Consider the following 21,933-nt stretch of genomic DNA (forward strand, 5'->3'; position numbering starts at 1 on the left):
CATTTAAATTCAGCAGAAATCTGTGGTGAGTTCATGAGCATTGATTCTGTGTGGGCCTGGTTATAAGGAACAGAAAGATCAGCTGCCCTTGAATCACCTCTTGCTTACATTTATACACATGTTCTTACATTCTTCTTTATCTCTCAGAGATGAATACAACTGTTTAGAGCACAAATGTTCACATTTGTGTGCTCAAACATAAACATGCAGTGAGGTAAGTGTTTTTTTTTTTTTCTACCTGAGCTTGAGTGTTGGGTCGCTGGTTACTGTCTTTATCACCGAAGGTCTTTCTGCAGTTATCCAACCACTGCAAGGGAAGCAGAAATGAGACATCGTATTAACCAAAAAGCAGGGAAGTGCAGGTGGAAATATCTGATGTTGTGAATGTGAGAAAGACAGATGACGTTTCTGTGAATACGAAACAGAAATACAGGGAGAGCCGAACATTGTGTAAGGAAGTGTGCGTGAGGTAAATTTAATAAGAGTCTGCTACTTAGCAAATTAAAGAGGGTCTGTTTAAGCACAGAGGGGGTCGGCGCATTATGCTCTAGAGGCAATGCCTGTGTCTCATCCAATTACTGTCCTCTAGTCATCCACTATCCCATCTGCCCCCTCTACTTCCCTTCCTGAGCCGGTCCACCCAGCTAAATGATTTAGGGTATCCGTGAGGCTATTCTTAGTGACCATGCATGAAGAGAAATTGGCTGCTGTAGATTGCAGATGGGTGCTGCTAACGGAAGCTAACACTGGCTAAATCAACTCACTTCCTTATATGATTTAGTAGCCAACAATAACTGCAGAGAGACTTCAAGTAGCATTTTATGATCCTGCACTATCAGCATATTCTCCTCCATTGCATAACCTCAACATCACCCTTTAAAGATGGGTTTAAAGATGATACTTTAACTAACAGACTGCACAGGAAAGGGTATAGCTGTAAATCAGTGTACCGTTTCTGCCTTAATGGAAAAAGAGATGTTCTTTTATTATTGCATTAGATTTAAAGAAAGAGTTTCTGTGAGAAACTTAAATTTGGGTTTGTTCCCTACTCAATGATATCATATGGCTTCGAAATACTTGAATTCAAGCACACAATTCGGAAACACAGCAGTATTACACACTTAGTATCTTACCTGTTCGGCTGCTTCTCTCTTGCTGTTGTAAGTGTCCAGATGTTCTTGTAACTCCAACACACTGAACTTCAGAGTCTCCAAGAGTCCACAGGAAACCAGCTATAACACACACAGTTTAACAGTTTACTAAATATACCAACATGTTATATTATTGCATACTATCACACTGATATAACCTTTGTAAACAGGCAAGTGTAACTGGAATTTTCAGGGGTGAGGTGCAGAGGAAGTGTACACTCACAGTTTCAGCATCAAGTAGGACTGTAGGGCACTGGGAGCAGGAGGTCATGACCTCTAGAGAGCTCAGGAACTGGTTTCCCATTCGTTGGAGCCCTTCGCCAAGGAATCTTACTGAGGCATGGGTAATCGAGTCAAATTTCCTCTGAATGTGCTTTAGAGACAGGAGACAATAGACTCAGTACTGCATAAAAACTCCAAGCCATGAATCAGTCAAATAACAAGCTAAGGTGAATATCACTTACACAAATTTGATTGTGAAATAATTTGATTCAGAAAATGCTAGTACTTAAATTAACTGTATGGCATGACAGTAGAGTTTCATTCCAAAAATGCTTAAAATGGTGATATTTGATTTGGTATGCTTAACATAGCATTACTTTCTCGTGATACATGCCAACACACTGCTGAAAATGTATGTGTGGACAAATAAACTACTGACACTTAAAAGTGTTTATTAGTCCATACAGCCAAAAGTGACAGTTTAAAAACACACATGTAAGTAGACCTCTATTCAAAGGTTTGGTGTTGGTAAGACTTTTAAAATATTTTTATGCTCAACAAGGCAGCATTTATTTGATAAAGTATAGTAACAACAGTAATATTGTGGAATATTATAAACATTTTGAATAACTTTTCTATTTAAATATTTTAAAATGTAATTTATTCTTGTGATGGAACATTTTCAGCAGCCATTACTCCAGTCTTCAGTGTCACATGATCCTTCAGAAATCATTTGCTGCGCAATAAACATCTTAATATTATCAGTGATGAACATTTTTGTGGTTACCATAATAGAATTATTTCAGGATTCTTTGATAATTAGAGAGTTTAAAGGAACAATGTTTATCAGAAATCATTTGTAACATTATAAATGTCTTTAGTCACTTTCCTTGCTGAATAAAAGCAATAAAAAAAATCTTACCAATACAAGATTTTTGAACTGTAGTGTATCTTGCATGAAACTGTATATTAATATATTCACATAATGTGCAGGTACGGACTCACAAACACTCATTTTTACCTGGAAGAGGCGTGAGAACACATGGAAGGTGTAAACAGCACAAGACCCATCCGAGTCTGACAACATCTGGTTGACATGGCACCGCCAGGCGTCCTCCTCATCATCATAGGCTACGGGTTGGAATGCTGCCAAAATAGCCGAAAGAAAGGGCGACGGAGGTGGAGAGGCCTGGAGTTCAGGAAAGCCGTCTGCATCGCCCTCATCCTGACTGTAAACAGGGATGGAAAGAGCAAGACTCAGACACGAGCACCAACACAAACCGTTGCATCATTCACGAAGGAAAAACGTAAACAGAGGCATGCTGTTCTTTCTATCGAGCTCTCCCTCCTCTCTCTCCCTCTCACTGCAGATGTCATGTGCTGCAGTATTGAGTCCAAATCTAATGCAGAGGCACAGAAAAACAACATACAGACAAACACACACTTACAGGCCTGTAAGGCCGAAGAGCTTGATGAAGCAGACCGAATAGAAGAATCTGAGACCAGTGCTGCTGAAGGTTGTGGAGGACACTGCCTTCATCTTCATCTTCACTAACAGCTTTTAGTGTTCCCTTCACTTCCTGCACTGATGGTTTTTTCGCTGTTTCCTCTCCGAGCTTTTCACCTCACATGTTAGCCTAAATTCTCCCGCTGCAATTGTGACGTTCTCTGTTTTTCCCTCTCACTCCCTCCCCCACTCGCTGCTGCGCCACACACGGCTACAGGCTCTCTTTCCGTTCAATGGATCTCAGACGTAAGAAGTTGCCAGGAAGAGCACAGAAAGGCCCTCATCACACAATGCATGTGCAAAAATCTAATTAGAGCTCTTTGCTGAATCGCTGCCTATAATTTTTACTAATCCATCATGGAAGAGCCGGACACATCAGGGCTTAGGGGATGATAAATAACACTGCAGGGGAAGTGTGTGTGTGTGTGTGTGTGAGAGAGTGCGTGTATGAGATTGAATAAAGTCAGTCCGTGGAGGCACTTTCTGATGTGCTCGCGTATAGATGGCTGACCTTCAAGAGCAATGATGTTGCCAAGTATGATATCACCATTCACAGCGTTAATAAAACTCACCCTTATTATTCATGGCAGATGATAAGAAATATGTTGAATGGTATCAAATGGTACAGTACCGACTACGAGCAAAAGAAGTCTAAAGATCCAAAGTGAACAGTGTTATGCACAGCTGTAAATGGGGTCCAAAACATTTTGTAATATGTTCACTCAAATCACATTTGGAGGAAGTCAGAAAAGAATATGAGCACAATGTATTTGCAGTGTCAATGTTAATCCGTAATGATCAGTCAAAATCTCCTATATAACATACATATAAAACATATTAACACATATGAATTCACACAGGTTTGTCTCACACCTTGTACTGCTATGATATCAAAGGTCAAATAAATCTGAAAAGTGAAATTAAAATTTGGATGGATATCTGAAAATTTATATTTTGGATATTTACAGGTATTATGATAAAGATGATTTTTAAAAAAGAAATTAATACTTTTATCGATCATAAGTGAGAGTAAATACATTTATAATGTTATTTCTGTTTGAAATAAATGCTGTTCTTTGGAATCTTCTATTTAAATTATCATGGTTTCCTCAAAAAAGAAAAAAAGTAGTTTTGCCACCACAGATATTTTATTTAGATAAATTACATTTTAAAACATTTAAATAGCAAAAAGCTATTTTAAAATGTAATGGTATGTTACAATATTACTGTTTTTACTGTATTTTTGATCAAACAAATCTTAAACCCGGGACACATCGAGCGATGGTCGCGCTAGTTTGTTATGTATGTTCACCTCGAGAGTGAGAGCTCTGATTGGATGTTCAGTTTAGCGAATGAGTCCGTGCCCGAGAATTAAAGCAAAAGAGATGAAAACAAGCATGTAAATGAAGGCTGTTTTAAATGTTATGAGATCTTTTCCAATCATTCTAATACGCAAATGTTTTCATAACAACATGAGCTGCTTAAAATGATTAAAGTTATCAACGTTTCTGATATTTAAAATGGTAAGCAAGCACTGCTTTGTTTACATTTCATATATCTGCGTTTCTCGTATATCTTTGTTTCAGTTTCTTCTTTTGAATGACGAATATATACTATTAACAGCTCTTGAAATGAACAGTTCTCACGCATGCGCAGAACGCACATGTTAGTTTACCGTCGGCTGTAGTCTGAGCGATGTGTTCCAGTGCAGCTTTTTGGTCCGATGCTGTCGACCCGAGGTGACAACCCCGTTGGATTCGTTCTCGCTAGTTCTTTGAAGTCGGCTTGTGTGTCCCGTCCTTTACAAACCCCAAACTTTTGAATGGTAGGCTACATAATTCCATTTTTAACAAACCTTTTGCCATTTGCGCTATTTAAATTCTACTGCTCTCTCAAAACGTTTTCAGAGCATATTAGGTGACCAAAGTTGTTACAAATAATAGAGAATTAAAATGCGTGTGGGCAGCCTTTGAGTGTATATTTCATAACTGATAATTTCATATGTTTTGCTTTATATGAGAGGAGCAAGTTGTGTAAATGCACCTTGGTTAGAATGCTGCCTTAAAGGTAGCAGTCTATGTTGGTAGTAGACAACAAGGAACAGAGCCATGACTGATGAAGTTTCAACCCTGTGAATGATTACTACAGAAATCACAGACCAACCTGGACATGCCGAAAAAATCTGCCTCTTCTTCCTCGCACCTATCATCTAGCGCTTTCAGAGCCAGTGTCACGTCCTCCTCACATACTGAATCGGGGGCCGAGTCCAGAGCACGGGGCAGAACAGTCTCCTCCTCACACATGGAGTCCGAGGTGGAGTCTATGACAGGGGGTGGCAGCAACGCCTCATCATCAAAGAGGGATCCAGGCGGGCTGTCCACAGCTGGTGGCGGAGGGGGTGCTGGGTCCAGGTCATCAGTGGGGTCCTGGGAGTCAGGTAAGTCACAGAGCTCGGTGGGGTCGGAGGGTAAAGGAGGAGCACTGCCAAACCCCGTATCCTCACTGACACTGCTGCTCAATTCATCTGCTGCAGTTACACTGGCATCCTGCAATTGTGAACATGACAGTAAATGGAAGTCAGGACTGAGGCAAAGAGGGCAACATGTATTTTGAATAATACCTCTTCCGAGTGCTTTATACTGTAATAATAATACACAAAAACTGAATCTTTGAATTATCTTGTGTGCACTAAGCACAACACTCCACAACTGTTGCTGTAGAAACTGTATTTATTTTTACTGAAACAAAAAGGACTATTTATTTGAGTCAGCATTCAGGCTAGGTGGTGAACATTACACTTAGAGTGAACATCACCAAGAGACTCACAAATCACAAAATAGCCTTGCTATACATGTTTGGTGCTTCTATTATGAAAGGAAAAATCAATAATGGTATGGGGCTAATCTTTCACCATTGACTTACGATGCAAATGTGACCAGCTGAGGAATAAACCTGTTACATCAGAGGATCTAAATAAATGGACCACTGTATTTCCATTCATAAATCACATAAATGCACTGAGCTAAAAAGCGGCTGACTATTAAATCAATCAAAATCATGGAGAAACATCTTTACCCTGAGTCTCACATTGATACTTACACAAGTCAATATTCATGTATTCTCGCTTGTGCTTTGTAGGTTCCCAGGTATGTTAGATATCACAGCATTAAATTTAAAAATAGTAAATAACATGCTGCAATTCAAGTTTTTATATACTTTACATAAAATGCACCATATGAACTTGGGCAAAAGTATTGCTTCAGCCACAGCCAAACTTATGCCGATTAACTGAAAATGCCAAATATTGGAAATATATTGGTCGGTCACTACTTACAATTGATTAGCTGAAAGTTCAAACTTCAACCAAATTAAACAACCGATGCAATAGTTGATAATGTCACATGAGCTCATTGTCTGTAGAACTCAAGATATTTGAGATGTACGATGGATTATTATTAAGTTAAATTCCTGGACACAACAGGAATGATGGTAAGAAATCAAAGAACAAACCGTTCCATCTCAGACTCATGTTTTATTCAAAAATACTTTAAGGAGAGAAAAAAAAAACATCTATTTGAACAAACTTGAGTTTCTTTTTTTCTTCTCCTCCTCCTCTTGTCTATTTATGAGTCTAATGCATTAACAGAAGAAGGGAGGATGGCGTGGAGCCAAAGTAGAGGCGGTATTAGAGAAAGCTTTTAGGCGTTCTTGGCTGTGGTGGCCAAGCAGATGAGTAAGACTATCGATGGTTTTATCTGGACTCATTACACTAAGAGCTGGAGAATGACGTGCGAGATGCCCTTGAGTTGATATTGAGGTATGACTGGACTCAACTGGTCTTGATCAAAAGTTGTTCATTCAGTAACATCAACAGGAGGAGTATTCTGCTATGAATTGTGACCAGGGGACATAAAGTTTCATTTTCATCTGGCCAGTGATGGTTGTGTGTATAAAGCTTGACCTGGGGGAACATCCTAAAAATATAATTTTTCTACAATAGAACTGTGTCATTTAAACATCAACAAAACAAACAGTTATCAGCAGTTAGTTAAGTTACAGTGTTAGTAACATGGCTGGCTTAAGCCTGTTAGCGGTCTTTAATGTTCTCTCAGTCGGGCTGTGCCTTTGTTTAACTTGATAACTACCGCATGCTCTTTTATTTAAAGGAATAGTTCAGCCAAAAATTTGTTGCCACATATTCACCCTCATGCTGCTCCAAAAAGCATGACACTGAAACACAAACAGTACGAGGTCACTGCTTTCATTCTATGGAAAAAATCAGCATGAACTTTCTTCAAAATTTCCTTAATTGTGTTCCATCGAGAAAAAAAAAATGTTTGGGGATTCTACCTTACAAATCTCGTAGAATGGTGGGTTTTCACTAATACTCACAATGAGGTTGCAGGTCCATGGATAGAAGCGAGTAGTCTTCATCAGAGCATAAATCGTGTTAACGTCTGTGTTTTTCAACCTTTCTGGGACCAAATTTGAGGTAGTTCTAGCACAGCAGGCCTGAGGTGTATGTTTGCCTTTGATAATCTCTCCCCACAATCAAAAATCAAGCAGGCAAGCAAGCCCCACCCTAATAGCAGTCAATCATTATCTAATGACAAGCATCCAATAAAGCAACACCCAGTGAGAGGAAAAGAGAACATGAGCCAGTATTCTGGCAGAGAAAACAGATAGTGCTCAGTATTGAAAATGCAAAACTTTCCGGAAACACTTTAGCAGCAAAGTCGACATTAAAAGCTTGACACTGACATTTTTGGATGATATAGGGAAATTGATAGGTGAGAAAACAGCACCAGTTGACTCCACAAGAGAGCAAAAAGCAAATGGCTAAATAGCACCCGTGCACCACAATTTATTGAGACTCCTGATTGATCCCACCTCAGGCAGCTGGCTGCTATTGCTGTCAGAGTGGGCGGTCTCATGGGTGGGGCTGTCTGGGCGGGGCAGCGGAGGGGTGGGCGTGGTGGTATCTTCTGTCAGGACACTACTAGAGGACTCTTGCGACTGCTGGAGGGAGTCCATATGATTGGATATGGTGTCATCGGTCGCTGAATCACTATTAAGCTGTGTAAAAAAGAAAAATGAACCAATATTTAGCAAAAAATGAAGCATGATGTATCTGCTGTAGAATTCTTAGCCTTAAAGTAAGTGTTATGCTGCAGGCACATATAACTGATCAATGAAAAAGAGTTCTGTACTTCTTAATAATTAATTTGTCTTGTATCATGACAACATGCAACATGCCAGAAAAATTGTGTGAGCCTGGCAAGACCAATTACATTTCAACTTTCAGTCTTTTTAAATCAGTGTAGGAAGAAAGAGACAAAAACAAGAAGAGGAAAATGACTTTCACTCAACAGCATTTAAACAATCGGCTTTCTTAAGCTCTGTTTAGTAGCTCATGCCCATAGCAAGCAGAAGGGTGCAAAAACTTATTAGAGGTTTGAAATGTAAAAAAAAAAATCAATTTAAGTAATGAGAAGGCCCACAAGGAATATGCTGTTTGTTCTATGCATATTTTGTTGATTTTTGAGGGAAAAAACATGCCATAACTAATTTCACGTAATATTTCACAGAATTTCACAGAAAAGATCAAAGCTAGATGGGCACAGATCCTGATTAACTGACTGTTTCTGTGTGAGTTTATTGTATTTAGAACGAGCTGAAAGTATGTTAGGTGATAATCTTTAGCTGGCAAGTGTACAATGCCTCTTCTTGTTTCAAGCTAAAAGTATAATCAAATTATACACATAATTAATAAACACACAATACATCTAAATGTATCAATGATTAATGCTTCAATCCAGTGGAATTTTGCAGAGTTGTGTGTGTGCAGATTCTGTGTGGGCCTCTAAATGAGATCATGCTGTCAAGGGTCTAAACAACTTTGGCAAAGTTAGTATAAGAATGCAAAACCACTACAATTGATTGAAGTTACTCTGGCTAATAAAAGAGACAGAAAAATGGACCCCCTTCACCATACTTACCCAAAACAAATAATGCAACAAAATGGAATTAAGGGTCAAAGAAAGGTTTTGGAGTACTAAAAATGAATAGTTGGCTTGGCAGCAGGGATAAGTGCGGAGGGCACTTGTCCAAACACACTGGAAGTGTGGGTTATGCAGAAAGCAAGCGTCTAACCCCGCCTAGATAGGCCGTGGCAGCGTCTAAGCCCAATTTGGCACACAGACACACCATGCCGGCACCCCCTGTGTGGAGGGGGTCCAGAGGAGAGGGGACTTACGAGGTTGGAGCGGGTGAGAATCTGGCTAGCGCTCAGTACCTCCTCCTCAGATGACTCATCGGTGTCCTCCGGCTGGATGAGACTGGGTGTGCTGCCGGAATACTGGCAGTCCTGCAGAGATGGGGTGTCACCTTTTTCAATGCTGTCCAGAGAGCGACGCCTCACACCCCAGTTGAAGTTGTCCATGCTCTCCCCCTGCAGGTGGAACAGCAGAAAGCCAATAAGAGCAAAGCACTTCAACTGTTAACTGCAAGCTGTGTGAATTATAGAGAAAATAAAGGATAAGAAATAAAAATGAATAAGCCAGACAAATCACGACACGATACACACAACCACAGAGCACAGTGGGGTCAGTGAACATGGGAAACAACACAACAATAACCAATTAAAATTCTAAATCTTATATACAATATTTATATCCATGTACTTGTGAAACTCATTAGCTACAAGTATAAAAACAAACCCACTTGATTGACAAAATTTTCTAATGAATGATGAGGCCAGCCAATTATAGAAGAAAACACAAACTTTTCCCTGAACACTGCTAAAAACTTACCTGAAGCTCCTGGACGCAAAAGAGGAAAAAAGATAACAAGAATGTTAGGGGGAGTTAAGACGGAGATAATGTGGAGGCACACAAACAGACACAGGTGATGTCAGAGAAATACAAACACACAGACTCTCTCTTTGTTAAGGATGAAACATGAATCAGTTCTGATATGCTTGCAAGAAAAGACTTTGAGGATTGTTTGTTAATTATCAAAATATGTGGCAACATGCCAAGAGCATCAGTGCTCACCTCTCCATCCTCCAACTCAACATCCAGGAAGTCGAAGTCCTTGAAGACACCAAACTGCTGTTCACTTCCTGCATCTTCTGCTTGCACTTCCTCCTCCCGTGTCACTTCCTCTACAGTGGGGATCAGACTGGTCTGTTGGTCACCTGCATCTAAATCCTCATTTGAAGAGAACACCACCTACAGAAAAGAGGTGTACTTAGCCATTGCTAAAACTATGCAACCTGATAATGTTCTGAACACAAGAAGGAAAACTTACAGAGGGGTTTTTAGGCATGCCAGACTCTGGACCGCACAGAGACAGGACGTTCATCAGTTTCTCCCGTGTTCTTCTCTGGAAGCAGAAAACAACAAATATCACCATTAAAATAAGAGATTAAATAAAAAAGCAATTAAAGCTGCAGTTGGTTAATTAAGAATTGACAGATTTTCACAATACCTGTGAGAGCTGTGGCCTCTTCCAGCTCACTGGCACCAGCCCATTTGAATTGGAGCCAGAGGAAGTAGAGGAGGTGCTTCTTGTCACGGCAATTACCTGCGGTTTTCCATTACGCCCCGCTGCACTTCGCTGGTCTCCATACTTGTGACCTATAATAGGCGTCTGTGGGTCAAATTTTAAAAACAATGTGAAAAAAGCTACAATGATGAGCTTATAAAAAAAAGTTTGAAAATGTAAATGTAATTTATTCATGTGATGCAAAGCCACTACACCAGTCTTCAGTGTCACACGATTCTTTGAAATCATTCTAATATGCTGATTTCCAGAAATTTCTAAATAACAGCATTTATTTGGAATAGAAATCCTTTGTAACATTATTGCCACTTTTGATTAATTTAATCCTTGCTGAATAAAAGTATTAACTTAATTAAAAAAATCTTACTGATATCAAACCTTTGAACAATAAACAAAATAAAAGTGACTGAAGACAAAGGCGGCGGCAGGCCAAGCACCTCTGAGATGTCAAAGTGGAAGTCCAGTGTTTTTCCTGGCAGTTCTTTAGAGGAGTTGTTGAATATGCGAGTGAAAGCGATCTCCGGGGAGCCGGTGGACTCTGTGCTGTAGGAGCGCTGCACCTCATCAGGAACCACCAGACTCGCAGAGCGGGACACCACTAACTTCAGAATGTTCTGGGCCTCCTTCCAGTACGGGCTCTGTAGCAACGCACAGACACAACAAACAACAAACACTTGAGCCATTTTTCATTCTTTTTTTTTTCTGATTTATCCTTGAGAGACTCATGAGATGAAAAGCTTCAGTAAAGACTACAGAGGAGGAAAGTGATGATGCAGCTAATAGTTCCTTAAAAGTGCCTCACAAAACAAACAGCTTCCAGGCCTTTCATACACACAAACACATACTAGAGCAAAATCCACTGTCCGTTACTATAAACACACCCACAGGCAATGGAGAACAGATAAAGGAGTTTAAATACACATGGAATGCTCTGTCTTCACAATCTCTTGAAATGGGACAGGCATACTAAAACAAACCATTGGAGGGACTGATGTTCTGAGTGTAGACAACGGAAAGAGTAAGCTGTACACAGACCTGTACATATTTGCCAATGATCTTCATGATTTCCAAATTGAACTGCTTGACAGGAGCAGCAGACAGATCAATGTGACTCAGTAGACTGTAGATGATCTGTAGCAAAGACTGCTGCATGCTGTTCAGGCCCTTCTCCAATAGCTGAAACAGAAGAGGTCAAAAGGCAAGAGATTATATATATACACACACACACACACACTTCAGCACCAAGTTATATGACAGAAAAATGTGGCTTGAGACGTCATTATTCTGTTGCAGTCTTGTAAAGTGTGCAAATATATAAATGTGTGGGTTTTTTTTTTTTTTGCTGTCTGAAAAACTTTAAAAACTCAGATATTTTTATTGAATCCAACTGTACGAGTTAATGTATGTCAATCAAATTCATTCAAATTTACCTCAGCTAGGTATGTGACCAGGTTAAAGGTTATTTCAGAGAAGGAGTCGTGCAAGTAGCGGCACACCACGTTGATCCAGTTGGTGCTGTCTCTCGAGTAACTGTGCGTTGAGTACAAGCTCATCATGTGTGCCAGGTTGGCCAGTGTGGCTGACTTTTCTTCAGCACACACTTTGGCGATCCGATCAGCAGTCTCCTTACAGAACCCTGTGGGGTTGTCAAAGTGCTGGACCAGGTGTGGCAGCAGGCACAGGATATTCAGAGGAAAACCTGACAGGAAATAGGTTCAGAAAATAAATATATGTGGATACACCCTAAATTACTGAAACAGATATTGCTATTGAACCATTGGTGCACCTGCTTGCTGTGAGGGGTCTATGAGTGTGTGTCGGGACACTGTGATGAGTTTACTGAGGAGGTGAATCGTGAGCTCCTGGGTTGCAGCTGAAGTGAAACCCTTCAGGAAGAGCGTCAGCAGGCCGGGAAAGTTGTACCACTTCAGTTTGGCCTGCACTCTCTCCAGCTTCTCCCTGCTGTCCGGCTTCTCCAGGGGCATCTGGGCCAGCAGTCGGTTCAGCAGCCTGAGTGCCAGCAAGTACTCAAATTCATAATCGGACTCCAGCAGCGACGTTGCAATCCAGAAGACTGTCGCCATCAGGTGGGTGGGGTCGGTTGGCGGCACCACCTCACCAGATCCTCCTCCAGGTCCTCCCCCACCTCCTCCTCCTACATCGCCACGAACACCATCCTCTCGTAATGATGATAAGCTCCGTGTGCGGGCTAGATTTCCGTGGCTGCCACCCAGTCTGTCGGCTACATCGAGGGTATTGCTGCGGTGACGGTCTCCCAGGCGTTCACCCATCAGACTGGCACGGAGCGAGTTGCTTCGAGCGTGGCTGTAATGGACATGCAAGAAACTTCCACTGCCCAGGTTCAGCTGACCAGTACTTTTCCTGTTATTGGCAAATTTGGTGCCCTGCAGAGGATCATGGGAGGCCCTACAGAGGTGGAGACAGATTCTCAGGTTTATTTGGGTAAAAAAAAAAATTATATATGAGGAGAAATAATGTTTTTTATGTTTCGTTTTAGCAGAGCATGTCTTACTGTGAGAGTGCAGTGAGAAGGTCGTAGCCCTTCATTGTTTCAGCAAGAGTGTCTATACCAGCCTCTAGTGTCAACAGTAACTCGATAACAAAACCCTGCAAGAGACGGATGAAATGTTTGACTATGACTGTTAAGAGACCAACACTGGCTGAAAACAGTGCGGAACAGGATTTGAGTCTGAAATAAAGTCAAATCTAAAGTAGTAGACTAAAGTAGATGATGTTTTGTTGAAATTGTAAGAATGAATCTTGGAAGGAACCAAGGATATTTATATACTTTAATTTGTTTATATGACACAAATATGGCAGAAAAGTATTTTCTTAATTATTTGTTATTTTCATTAGAAAAATAGTTTAAATAAACATTTTAAATATTTTAATTGTACTAAATAAATTAGCTTATTTATTTAATAAAGAGAAAGCTTAGCAAAAAAAAAAATATATTGTATTTTATACCTTTACACACACACACACACACACAAATTCTAAAACTTTTTTCTGCCAAATTATACTTATAACTCTTTAAGTGAGTTCACTTCATAAAATAGTTTTCTACATACATATTTTATTGGACTGTCCAGCTTTTAATGTTTGACAGAAAGGGGAATCTTGCACTGAGTATGGTCTTCACCTTTGTCAGTCTTGTATGAGCGGAAACATTATATATATATATATACACATTATATATATTGCATGCATTTTTGCTTAAAGGTGAAAGCCCTACTCAATGCACGTTTTGCACTAAAATTACTACTAAGGGCCAAGTACATTGGTAGGGCAAGTAAAACTCAAGTACTGGCCCGATCAGATCAGAAGAAAAAAATCCTCATTGTTGACGCCTGCTGTAGCTTTCTTATCAGTACTTCTGGAAGACTGGGACATTTCTATATACCTGAGCCTCTTCCCCTGGATCTCCCACAGTCTCTACCAGACGAGAAAGCACGTCTGACAGTGTGGAGGCTGTGAGTGGCTGTTTCAGTGCTCTGAAGATCTGAAAAGAGCGACCAGCGTAATGCCGCGATGAGCAGGACAGAGCTGTCTGCAGAGCAACTTCACTCAGTTCCTGCTCCAACTGGTAACCTAATCAAACATGCAGCACAAGAACCCATCACAACCACAGCCGAAACATTTCAGTTCTCCTAAAGTAGTAAATTAGCATTCCTTCATATGGAAGTTGGTCCTCTACAGTGCAGTGAACGAAGCAAAAATTGTGTCTTACCGGACGGTGTCTGTTTGAAGACGTTGACAACATGGCGGAGGAATACACTAAGCTGATCAGCACTCTTGATGTTGGGGTTTTTGGGAGAGACGTCTTCATGGTTCCACAGTGGACCACGTTTCCTATGGGCCAACCAATTAAAAGAAAAGAATTGACACAACAGGAAATATCTAACATAGAACAAAGGCAAAGCAGTCTCACACAACTCTCAGTGAAAAACCATTAAGTAAAAACCACTCCGAATCAAACATTCACACAGATTGAGATTGAGCACACACACACACACACATGCAAGGCCACAATACCCTCTCCTGTTAGACATTGCTGCAGGCAGAGGAAAAAATACAATATCTTAACAACAACAAAAAATTACATTCAATATGTATCCAGGGAAACTAGGCAGAAACAACATTATTACAAAAAAAAAGAAAAAACGTATTTAAATCTAAAGTATTTTGATGTTAAAACACTTCCCTTCCCATCTTCTTATACAAAGACAATTATGAGAAAGTATTCCAGTAGGAAATAATATTAATAATACTAAAAACTAAACGTTTTATTTATACATATGTTATTCACTTCTATCTACAGCGACTTGTGCAATATTTTTTCAGAGCAATTGGCTTCGTTTTTTTATATTTACCATGACGTAAACATTCCATGTTTAGCTGTAATTTTTCTGTTTTGTTTCTTTTAATAATTCTATACTGAGTTTTACAGTTTAATACAAATCTAACCTCAAAAATGGTGTGTAATAAAATTAATATATTTAACAATTTAATCAATCAGTTAAAATGCCAATATTAAATGATAATATAACCCTAACCTTCGAGCACAACAAAACGTATACTCTAGAAAAAAAAAATTAAAGTGGGGGAAAAAATAAAATAAAATGTTTTACTTTTTTTTTTTTTTACTATTTTTAAATGCATTACTATTATCATTACTATAGGTACATTTCATTACTATAGACATTAGAATAAATTTCTGTCATAACTGTTTTAAATGTCTTAAAGTTAAAGCAAACATTTATTTTTGTGGTTTGCGATGGAGATCTTTGAGCCATTATTAGGCTCCGTAACCCAATTCTTTCTTTGCCAGAAGCATTCCTGAATATTCAAAACTCTCAAGCAGGATTGCATGTTATTGGTTAAAATGTTAGATGTATTCAGCATTTAGATAATGAAATTACAACCCTAAGAGGAAGAATTTGACAGACTGGCCTGCAGAGCACCCTCACCTTGAGCTAATGAACTCGATGAGGTTTTTGACCTTCTCGTCCTGCTCTGCAGACAGGTCCACTTCATTAAGGAGAGTGGGAGGGAGGTGAGGCAGCACTGAGCTTCCCAGACTGATACTAGAGGATGTGGAGCTGGAGCTCAGGCCAGAGTCTGTCACTGGAGACGGCTGGAAGTCTAGCATCAGCTCTGTAACTCCTAAGAGACAAACCAATGCACAATTATTTATTACTATAATGCATTACTTATTATTATAATTAAAGGGATAGTTCACCTAAAAATGAAAATCCGATCATTAATTATTAACCCTCATGTCGTTCCAAACCTGTAAGACCTTTGTTCATCTTCAGATTAAGATATTTTTGTTGAATTCTCGGTCCCTCCCACAAGGATCCTAACACGATCAATGTCCAGAAACGTAGTAAGGACATCGTTCTAATAATCCAGCTGACTTTAGTGGTTCAAATGTAATTTTACAAAGCTTTAAGAACACGGAGGAGATGAACTGTTGAATAATGTCTTTGTTTTTGCTTTCTTTGCACACAAAAAGTATTCTCGTAGCTCGGAATTCATCAAAAATATCTTAATTTGTGTTCTGGATATAAATGAAAGTCTCACGGGTTTGGAACGAGATCTGGGTAAGTAATGACAAAAACTATTTTTTTTGGTGAACTATCCCTTTAATTACTAGTATCAATCAGTTGGATAAGAGCACTGAGGCAGACAGATACTGTTAAACACATTTGCTTTTAAGTACCTGTGAGGTTGAACTCCTGAAGAGTGGGTTTGACTGTCAGAACTCGGGGCTCATTCAGTTCACGGTTGCGAAGAAGAACAGATGCTAGTGACTGGACACTGCTATTGGTGCCCTGGTCGACCAGCAGGTGGAGCAGCAAACGCTTGCAGTGCTCATAGACCTCTGGATGCTGATGGTCAAAGCCTACAAGCACAAATATGCATGTCAGGACATTCCAGTGATGATGGTTATTAATAAACTGTACAGTTGTGTATGTGTTACCTATAAAGATGGCATGCAGCAGCAGGTGAAGGTATGAGTTCCATTCCACTTTGACCCCGTGGTCTACAATGAGGTCGGTCAGCAAGATCACAGCAATGTTACACCTTTAAAAAAAAATGGCAATGTGTTGTCAGCGGTCAAAGGTCAAGGAAAACAACAGAGTCTGACTTGGGGCACACTGAGTATGTGGAGTCACCTGTGCAGGGAGACTCCAGGTGTGGTGGTCTCAGGCAGGTAATCGACTAGTGGTGACCAGCAGCCGCCGGTGGGAGGAAATGGGAGGGGCTCTGGCCGGTTATGGTCCATCACCTTTAGACGCCAGTTAGCATAGACAGGCATAGAGTCACCTACAGAGAGAAACAACATGTTCATACAATACCATTCAAAATTTTGAGACCTATAATATTTTATTGTTTTCAAAGTCTCATACGCTCACCAAGGTTGCATTTATTTGATCAAAATACAGGAAGGACAGTAATACTGTGAAATATTATAAAAATGTAAAATTTTTTAATGTAATTTATTCCTTTGATGGCAAAAGCTGCCCATTCAATTTTACACGGATTCTACCTTTATACCTATATATAAGAGTCTGTCTTCAGACTGAGTATTTTTTGGTCAGGGCAGGAGCAACATCAGAAGTTTGAAGACAGTGATGTTAATGTACTCACTCTTCTCCTCCTCATAGGATCCTCCTGAGCTGCTGCTGTAACGGGACTCCAGTCGATGGTGCTGTCTGTTCAGATTACTGTTCAGACCAGTGTAGATGTCCAAATGAGTGTAACTGCGCAGAGATACAGAAGTTACATTCATTCACTTGACATCTCCATCTAGTACTTTTGAGCAAGCAACAAATAAAGAACAACCTGTTAGCAATAGCTGATAAATGGTTCTTGGTTTACTTTTAGTAGGATTAGTAAAAAGTAATGACTTATGTTTCATTGTTTATAAATGGAACACATTTCCTAAATCTAGAATCAGTTTACCTGTCCTCCATATTGGAATCTTTGGTTTTGCTCTCATGGTGTCCATCGGGTCCAGGTACCATGGTGTTACTACTGGATGCTGTTCCTGGAAAGAACCAACCATTTCAACAAAATGACAGTGAAAATGTGATTGCTTCCTTAGATCATCTGTTTATCAGAAACTTTTCTGTAATCTTTTGGTTTCCTAAATGGTTCCTACTCGTCTTATGATTCTTAAACTAATTTTTATAAAGGTAATGTTGAGAAAAAGTGGTTAGAGTGCACATATATACTTTACCTGATGTAACAGAAGGGATCTTGTAAGAAGAAGTAATGCGATAGTAAGGTGGGTTATCCATATGAGTGACAGCTGAAGACACAGGGTCAGTAAGGTCCAGCTCATACATTAACTCCTCCAGGAGCTGCATTGTCTTATCCCTGCCCAGATACACCACTACACGCTTCACCTGCAAAATATTACGAAACGCAATCAGAAACACAACAGCATGGAAGAAACCAAGTAACGAAGAAACATGGCCAAAGTCACAAGTGCAGCCCATCTTGCTTAGGGATTGAGTATCAGGCCAGGACAGGTGTCACTCACATAAGGCAGGAGACTTGGTTCACTGTTGACTCCCGACATGCTGATGAGGAAGTGCAGGATGATCTTTAGATTTTTAGGCCAGCTGTCAGCTAAAGTGGTCCAGACATTCTCAATCTCAGACCATGCAAATTCATCCCCATACTGTAAAATCAGAAGACCATATGAACATTCATGCAATGATCATCTTAAAAATGGGTATACATATTAGCAAATATGTTGAAATAATATATTACTATAAAATAAAACTAAAATTAAATGGAAAATGGGAAAATGATTCCCAAATTATGTTTACAATAGAAATGTATAGTCACTATAGATTTCCATACCTGTACTACAGTCAGAAGATATGCGAAATGTAGTATGTGTGAGTTTACCTTTGCAGTCATGAACATGAGGTTGTTGAGGATCATGGTAGTGGCATGTGGGGAACCCCAGCCCTCTCCTCTCAGCCAGCGACGGCTGTTCACCATCATTATCTCTCTCTCATGGTTGTCCTCCTCTTCCTCTGTTGACGAAGGCTCCTCTTGACGTCTGGCTGAAGGCTTGAAGTCCACCAGCTCTATGTTGTTCATCCAGGGTAGGAGGTAATGCAGCATCACCTGCCGGCCACCAGGGTGCGCTGTTTGGATTCTCTGACTCACCTCTGATTAAAACAAAACAAAATCCATTACAGAGTTTATGTGGCGGGGGGGATTTTTGGCTAACATAAAGTTATTACCAATGTTAGATTTACTGAGCATTACATTCACACATATTTGACCTCCGTGAAGTTGGCACCCCATAAAAAGAAATAATCACCAAAATGATGCCATTCGATTGTGCTACGTTTGTGCTGATTTGTTTCACAAAAAATAACGTTTGTGCTGGTTTGGTGCTTGAAATATAAAAAAAATAAAATTACAGTGCGATGTCACTCTCCACCCCATGTTGGCCAAATCCGCACAGTTTGTTTGTGCCGGTTTGTGCAGTTAAAACAAATGCACTATTTTCCTTCCTTAGATGTAGCAAAAATGTATTTGGGAGCTGTGACATCACTCTCTACCCCAGCTGGTTTAAATCATTTGTCATTTGTTTGTGCTCGATTTGTGCTGTTTGTGCCATTGAAATGAACATCAAATAATCTCCCCCTCTTAAAATAACGAACAGAATACAAGGCAGTGACGTCACTCTCCACCCCATGCCATCCAAATCTCTCCAAACCAGTGCAGTTGTGCTCGATTTGTACCGTTAAAAGAAACAATGTAACTATGAACGCTTTTTAAATGCAACGAAAAATAAAAATAAAAAAATAAGTCCAAAAGTCTTAAACATTTTGAACAATACAGCCCTGAGTAGAAAACATTAAGTGATTAATCTGGTTGTAATTTTTATTATTACATGTTTTTATTTCAATTTGATATAAAATGGAATATTTAAAGATGTACATTATACTATACAATAGTAATACAAGAGTAATATATTTCTGTTACATGTTAAACCATTCTTTTATTTTGACAGGTTGCCATGAAGCTACTGTGTGTATACAGTATGATGATGCTAGTTTTCTCAAATTAAACTGTAAAATTCAAATTCACAAAAATCACCGCAAGCGTCACGTGTGTTTCAGTATTTGTGTAGTAAACAAAACCGCGTTTCCGCCATTCATACATACAGAGGCAAGCAGAACAAGTAGGATTCAAATTTAATATAAGAGTAATATTATAATATAAAATCATATCGCGATTCGAATTAAGTGGGAGACCTAGTTTTGATTTATTCGTCTAAAAATTGAAAAATTAAGTTTTTATGAATGGACTCCGCGATCCCGTCCATGTTTTGCAGAAACCATACCATATAATACAACACACAGCGCAAGCCAAAATGTTTTCAATTGTGGTTACATTTCTGTGAAACTCTTTCTCTCTCTGTAGGGTATACGCCAAGATGTGTCCTCAGGTACCGTAACTTAGCACTGATTGATTTAACGTGAATCGTGACTTTGTAGTACCAACGCAATTCGGTCGGTACCTTTAAAAGTACAGAGTTCGGTACCCAACCCTAGCTGTAACAAAAAGAGCCTAAATAATGTAGAACCCTGCACGGGCCTTCAATCTAGGTCCTTGTCCAACAGCTTATCAGAATTCTTTGGCCCAAGTCCGACTGGAGCCCGTGTCTTTTCTCACTTTCCCTATTATACACAGCTGCTGTTTCAGCCATTAAAATAGTTCAGTTTTATTTTTAATGGCAAAGTGGTTAAATTGATTTTCATTTCTTTATTAAGTTAATTTAGAAATATAGTGTATTTTGAATTTTTTTTTGTTAAATTCAAAATGTTTTTATAAGTAACGCCAAGCGGCCAGCAGCAGATAGCGAGTTGATAGCTGTCTCAAATTATCACAAATTGCCTAAAATAAAATCTATAATTATAGGCCTAAAACACTTCAAGTATATCACAATATTAGTTGTCAAAAAATTGTTTAATATCTCAAACACAAAACCACCAAAAACGATCGTTTTTGCAGCACAAATTTGCACAAACGTAGCGGGATACTTTGTGTGATTATTTCTTTTTATGGGGATCCAACTTCACAAAGGTACATGTTTGTTTGTGTATGTACCTGAGAAGATGGGAAGGGTGAGTTCAGGGTAGGTTCGTGCCAGTTCTTCACTGAGCTGGTAGTAGGACACCGAGTACAGGTGAGGGAGAGGGGAGGCTGGAGACAAGACCCCATCGGTACGCTGGATCTCCAGTTTATGGGCGTAACGGAACAGTTTGGGCTCCAGGATCTAATATACAAACATATGATTTTACTTACCCAATTGTACACTCTTAGTGTACAAAAAAAAAAGCATAAAAATGTCTACTGACCTGCAATAGCTGCATGGCGACCTCATAGATGTCTCTGGAAGAGTCAGCAGCTTTAAACAGGATGAGATTCAGCAGAACCACAGTGTCAAATTGGTAATCCCTGCAAGAGACAACAAACACACAGTATTCATTTAACCTGAATCACTGATACATTCAATCACATTTACCAAAAGAACGCTGTAATACGTACCTGTTATGAAAGATATTGGCGATGGCTCTGAAGCAGCCTGAAGCAACTCTGCGTGAGCCAGTGTAGCAGCGATCCACCGCCCAGAACATCAGATTGCTCTGGTCTGGGTTCAGCTCCAATAACAACATCACGGCCTCACAACCCAGCTGATGCACCTGAGCACAAACATGCATCCATGCGACAGTTCATGAAAGTTGATTTGTTAGTGATAATGACAGAATGTGAGTTAAGTGTATTTACCTTGCGGTCTTGAGAGTCTAGAATATTGTCCAGCCACTTATACAGATACCCATCAGAGGACAGGCCAACGTTATCAGCCACCGGACCACAACACAGCACCGCAGACATGGCCTGTGCAGACACATATCATATACACCATATTCAGACTCTGTGAGAGTGATATCTGTGGTGACCACAAATGCAAATGTGTGTTTTCTGAGTGAGATTGTACCTTTAGTGCACAGTACTGGTGTCTGTTGATCTGCATGTTGCGGTCGCTGTATCGGTCCAGAGGTGTGAACATGATGCTGAAGGGTCCAGCCCAATGACTGAAGAGCATGAACAAACTATGTCTCAGTGACTGCTGAGGGAATATACTTCTCCTCTGATGCACTGCAGAAACACAATCATGAGAGTTATATCAGTGAACTTGCTTTAAGGGCTATTAACACCAAGAGTTTCTGTGGCTGTGTACCTGGTACATTCTGTATGATGTTGGCCACTAGGGCACTGAAGTGAGAGCGGATGTCTTTCAGTGTGTCTGAATCTTTGTCGTTCTCAGCCTCCAGAAGCTGTCGGGTGAGATCCACGTATTCCAGCAGAGTGCTGTTCAAAGAGTGAGACTCCCCGTCCAGACCACCACTTGCACTGCAC

General features: G+C 39.8%; 1 protein-coding gene across 7 annotated transcripts in view; it reads right to left on the reverse strand.

The window, feature by feature from the left end:
- The window catches only part of fryl (furry homolog, like), a 101,646-nt gene that overhangs the window by 8,213 nt on the left and 71,500 nt on the right, over positions 1-21,933 (reverse strand). For 6 of the 7 annotated variants that reach the window (XM_059512938.1, XM_059512933.1, XM_059512939.1 and 3 more), the window contains 32 exons: positions 21,755-21,927; positions 21,512-21,672; positions 21,301-21,411; positions 21,061-21,215; positions 20,871-20,970; positions 20,620-20,788; positions 18,397-18,665; positions 18,023-18,163; positions 17,717-17,885; positions 17,440-17,524; positions 17,125-17,237; positions 16,650-16,800; positions 16,454-16,557; positions 16,193-16,375; positions 15,438-15,633; positions 14,198-14,319; positions 13,871-14,058; positions 12,980-13,074; positions 12,233-12,873; positions 11,877-12,145; positions 11,482-11,622; positions 10,884-11,084; positions 10,372-10,533; positions 10,192-10,266; positions 9,936-10,112; positions 9,137-9,331; positions 7,771-7,956; positions 5,044-5,426; positions 2,395-2,602; positions 1,375-1,524; positions 1,134-1,232; positions 239-307 (listed from right to left, as the gene is read on the reverse strand). In XM_059512938.1, the coding sequence (XP_059368921.1) occupies positions 239-307; positions 1,134-1,232; positions 1,375-1,524; positions 2,395-2,602; positions 5,044-5,426; positions 7,771-7,956; positions 9,137-9,331; positions 9,936-10,112; positions 10,192-10,266; positions 10,372-10,533; positions 10,884-11,084; positions 11,482-11,622; positions 11,877-12,145; positions 12,233-12,873; positions 12,980-13,074; positions 13,871-14,058; positions 14,198-14,319; positions 15,438-15,633; positions 16,193-16,375; positions 16,454-16,557; positions 16,650-16,800; positions 17,125-17,237; positions 17,440-17,524; positions 17,717-17,885; positions 18,023-18,163; positions 18,397-18,665; positions 20,620-20,788; positions 20,871-20,970; positions 21,061-21,215; positions 21,301-21,411; positions 21,512-21,672; positions 21,755-21,927 (5,641 nt within the window). The remainder of the gene's footprint in view (positions 1-238; positions 308-1,133; positions 1,233-1,374; positions 1,525-2,394; positions 2,603-5,043; positions 5,427-7,770; positions 7,957-9,136; positions 9,332-9,935; positions 10,113-10,191; positions 10,267-10,371; positions 10,534-10,883; positions 11,085-11,481; positions 11,623-11,876; positions 12,146-12,232; positions 12,874-12,979; positions 13,075-13,870; positions 14,059-14,197; positions 14,320-15,437; positions 15,634-16,192; positions 16,376-16,453; positions 16,558-16,649; positions 16,801-17,124; positions 17,238-17,439; positions 17,525-17,716; positions 17,886-18,022; positions 18,164-18,396; positions 18,666-20,619; positions 20,789-20,870; positions 20,971-21,060; positions 21,216-21,300; positions 21,412-21,511; positions 21,673-21,754; positions 21,928-21,933) is intronic. The other variant, XM_059512934.1, reaches the window with a different exon arrangement.

The sequence above is a fragment of the Carassius carassius genome, chromosome 27, assembly GCF_963082965.1.
Source record: "Carassius carassius chromosome 27, fCarCar2.1, whole genome shotgun sequence".
NCBI lineage: Eukaryota > Metazoa > Chordata > Actinopteri > Cypriniformes > Cyprinidae > Carassius > Carassius carassius.